The 4,343-nt window shown below is 55.4% G+C and overlaps 1 protein-coding gene across 1 annotated transcript in view; it reads left to right on the top strand.

Moving 5' to 3' along the window:
• PIGQ (phosphatidylinositol glycan anchor biosynthesis class Q) overlaps positions 1-4,343 on the top strand; it is a gene marked incomplete at its 3' end in the record, with an annotated part of 53,289 nt that overhangs the window by 27,963 nt on the left and 20,983 nt on the right. Inside the window, exon 4 of the mRNA XM_015416569.1 lies at positions 523-654. Within this exon, the coding sequence (XP_015272055.1) occupies positions 523-654 (132 nt within the window). The remainder of the gene's footprint in view (positions 1-522; positions 655-4,343) is intronic.

Raw genomic sequence — 4,343 nt, 5'->3', positions numbered from 1 at the left:
GTGCCTTCTTTCCTTCTTTCTTTCTTCCTTCCTTCCTTCCTTCCTTCCTTCCTTCCTTCCTTCCTTCCTTCCCTGTGTGTGTCTCTCTTCCTTCCTTCCTTCCTTCCTTCCTTCCTTCCTTCCTTCCTTCCTTCCTTCCTTCCTTCCATCCCCTGCCGTGTAATGTGCCCTGATACCTCAACAGAAAGGGGCTTCTGCTTTCCCTAACGCTGCCAGTTTTACGGGGAAGGGGACGGGGGAAGTGGGCAGCACTGGTGGGATGGGCTTGACTGCGTTGGAAGGTATGGAAGGCACAGGCCAGCATCTTGGGTGGGTGGGGGGATGACTTTCCCTGCACTGCCAGAAGGGGGCACTGGTTAGCCTCAAAGCAGAGCGAATGAGAACGCTGAGTGGGGTCTTAAAGCTGTGCGCCTGAGTTCAACCTATAGTTAGTTTTTGGAGATCTTGTCCTCATCTTCAGCGAAGATCATTGGTTTTACTTAATTTAATTAATTATGTCTCCCCACCCCACCCCCCACCCAGAGCACTGACATTCTGGCCGCTGTCCTTCATCTGGAGCAAACTTTCCACTTGCCAGCAGCTGAGGCACCGCCTGCAGCACCTCCAAGTCGTCAGCAGCACCAGGAAGGCCCCAGACCAGGCCCAGCTGATGAGGTGAGCTCTGGGCACGCAGGTGGCCGTCCTGGGCGATGGGCGGGTAGTTCTGCACCCCGGCAAAGGCCTGAATCACCTATACGTTGCAGCATTCACACACACACACTCATGATGCTTACTCCCATTTGGGTTATCGGCAGGGGCGGGTTGGCTATCCAGGCTCCTAGGGAAAGCCCTGGTAGGCTGCTGAGGCCACCGTGGCCCCAAGCAAGGCCACGTGGCCTTTGCCCTGTGAGGCACGGGGAAGGAGGCGACTGGTCCAGCCTCACTCGTGCAGCCAACAATGGATTACATAAGAACCTAAGAGAGAAGCCCATGTTGGACCAGGCCAAAGGCCCCTCCAGTCCAACACTCTGTGTCACACAGGGGCCAAAAACACCAGGGGCCATCAGGAGGTCCAGCAGTGGGGCCAGGACACTGGAAGCCCCCCCACTGTCGTCCCACCCAAGCACCAAGAAGACAGAGCATCCCTTGCCCCAGACATAAGAGATGCCAATGTTGCATCAGGCCAAAGGCCCCTCCAGTCCAACACTCTGTGTCACACAGTGGCCAGAAATACCCAGGGGCCATCAGGAGGTCCAGCAGTGGGGCCAGGACACTAGGAGCCCCTCCCACGGTTGACCCCCCCCCCAGGCACCAAGAAGACAGAGCATCACTTGCCCCAGAGCCCCTATCTATACCTTGTGGCTAAGAGCCACTGATGGACCTCTGCTCCATATGCTTATCTAATTCCCTTTTGAAGCTGTCCGTGCTTGTAGCTGCCGCCACCTCCCGTGGCAGTGAATTCCAAGTGTTAATCACTCCTTGGGTGAAGAAGGACTTCCTTCTATCCGTTCTAACCCAACTGCTTAGCAATTTCATGGAGTGCCCACAAGGAGTTCTTGTATTGTGAGAAAGGGAGAAAAGTACCTCTTTCTCTACCTGCTCTTTTCCATGCATAATCTTATAAACCTCGATCATGTCACCCCCTCAGCCGTCGTTTCTCCAAGCTAAAGAGCCCTAAGCGCTTCAACCTTTCCGCATAGGGAAAATGTTCCAACCCTTTTATCATCCCAGTTGCCCTTCTCTGCACTTTTCCCCAGTGCTATAACATCCTTTCTGAGGTGTCGCATGGGCAGCAAAGGACCCGCCTGGCTCAGCCCAGCCTTGCTCTCGCATGCGGCACTGCGAAGGCCTGGCTTGGCCTTGGACTGGCTTGCCCCAGCCTGGCCCAGTCTCATTCTCATGTGTTGAGCAACGAGGGGCTGGCCCAGCTTTGCTTGGGGATGCGGTGAGAAACCAGCCTGACTCATTCCCCCCTCCTTCGGGAGGAGGGTCCAAAGCAAGAGGGGGGCGGGGCCAAGGTGGACTGGGGCGGGGCCCTTTTCCAGGGCTTCCCCCCCTACCCCCATCCACCCCCAAGCTTTAGTACATGCTGGGATCCGGGGAGTGTTTGAGGGCTGGGAGCAGAGGCCCGTGGGGGTTTCGAGCGTCTGTGAACAACAGCCCTTCACTGCCCACCAGGCTGCAGACCGCTTTTGGCAAGCTGTTCCCCATGGCCAGTCCCAGAGCCATTTGCTGCACGGCCCATTGGAAAAGAGCCCATCTGCTGTTCCCAGAGGCGTGCGAATGTCGCAGGGCAGTCCTTTTGGATCCCGGTCTCCATTCAGTGCCGTCGCCATTGAAAGCAAAGCGCTCTGCGTCTTATTGGTTCCAGTGGGAAGCTTGAGTGCGTTTTTGGCTTTCCTCCACTGAAATCGCTGGCCTCTGAACGTGTTTTATCACTGGCTGGGACATGCTTTACGCGTGCAGCCCCCTAATTTACTAACCCCCCCCCTCCAGGCAATAACAATATCGCAAAACGTGGAGTAAGTTTTCCCTATTGAAACCTGAAGAACGTTTTATGACAGATAGCTGGGTCCAGCAACCAAGGGTGGTTCAAAAACTTCCCGAAAGAGGGAAGGTTGGCTTTGCTGTCGGTGCAGTTTGGGGATGGCACATCTCCTGTCTATGCACACCCACATCTGAAAAGCCGTCCTAAGAACATAAGAAGAAGAAGAGGTTGGATCTGTACCCCACCCGTCACTACCCAAAGGAGTCTCAGAGCGGCTCACAAACTCCTTTCCCTTCCCCTCCCCACCACAGGCACCCCATGAGGTAGGCGGGGCTGAGAGAGCTCTTTCGAGCACTGTCCTTGAGAGAACAGCTCTGAAACAACTTGTGACTGACCCAAGGTCACCCAGTAGCTGCATGTGGAGGAGCGGGGAATCAAACCCAGTCCTCCCAGATTAGAATCTGTGCTCTTGACCATTAACCATTGGTCTGCTTATTTCGACAGACAGGGAAGGCCTTGAAATGGTTTACCAGGAGAGCCAGAAATCAGACTTGAGACCGTCTGCATCCAAACCATGTGCCCCATGCTTCCTTCCCCTTTCTCTGATGGGACCTTCCTTCCAGCCCACCCCAGTCAGTGGGTTGCCCCCCCCCACATTCCTTCCCCTCCTTCTTCACACAATGAGTGATTAAAATGTGGGATTCGTTGCCAGTGGATGTAACAATGGCAGCAGGCACAGAGACAACTTGAAAAGAGGATTAGAGAGATTTGTGGAGGATACATCTGCCAGGGGCTACTAGGCATGGCGATGAAAGGGAACCTTCCACACTTAGAAGCAGCAATCCCCTGAATCCCAGAGCCAGGAGGCAACGCTGGGGGAGGCCTTGGCCTCTCTGCCCCGTTGCTGGCCCAGCATGGTAGACGGTTGGCCGCTGGGTGAGACAGGTCTCTAGACTAGATGGACCCACCCCTGGGGTCTGATCCAGTAGGGCTCTTCTTAGGTTCTTTATGTCTCTGGGCTAGAGCAGCTGTAATGTATCCAGTTCTGACCGTGTGGCCGGCTTGGGCTCCACGCGGTCAAGCGCAAATGTCAAACTTCGCTCCAGGAAACAATGAACTAAGCGGATCCTAGCCCGCACCTATCCAAGGTCTAGGTTCCCGGCCGAGAGCCTATGGAACTCTCGGCCACTGTAAATAACCTATTGTGATGTGTGTGTGGGGGATGTTCTGGGTGGTGGTTTCACGGGGGATATAAGCCGGCCTGCGAGCCGGCTAAAGTTGTCTTGTTCCTCACTAAATAAAGTACGTTAGCCAGGGGTCATTTCCTGCAGGAGCGCACAGGAGCGGAGCTCTGGCAGTAAAGAGCCCAGGGGGCGGGCATATGCAACAAGCCCCACTCCCCACCCCCTGCTCCCAGCAGCCCTCAGTCAGAGCAAGAAGCAGCCAGGTAAATTGTGGAGCCCCCCCCCTCCGGCCCAAAACCGTCCAGTGGCACCTTTAAGACCGAGTTTTATTCAGGTACCAGCTCTCCCTCCTCTGCGAGGACATACTGCTCATTCCCCCCCCCCCGAATAGCTAGCAATCCAAAAGAGTCCAGTGGAGCCTGAGTGGTGGGTGCTGCCTTCTGTCACACTTCCGGTAATGTCAGGGGGTGTGGCATATGCAAATGAGTTATGCTAATGAGCCCCTGCACCTCTTTTTCTACGACATGATCCCTGATGTTACCTGAAATCACTCATCTGTCTGCGTACTTTTCAGCAGCCAGGGAGATAGAATCACAGAATCATAGAGTCCGAAGGGACCTCCTGGGTCGTCGAGTCCGACCCCCTGCACAATGCAGGGGATTCACACATACCTCCCCCCCCCCCACCACCCC

The sequence above is a fragment of the Gekko japonicus genome, unplaced genomic scaffold (assembly GCF_001447785.1).
Source record: "Gekko japonicus isolate JY-2015 unplaced genomic scaffold, Gekko_japonicus_V1.1 scaffold3537, whole genome shotgun sequence".
Taxonomy (NCBI): Eukaryota; Metazoa; Chordata; class Lepidosauria; order Squamata; family Gekkonidae; genus Gekko; species Gekko japonicus.
Note: the sequence above shows the minus strand (reverse complement) of the source record. Positions and strands in the feature narration are given on the sequence as shown.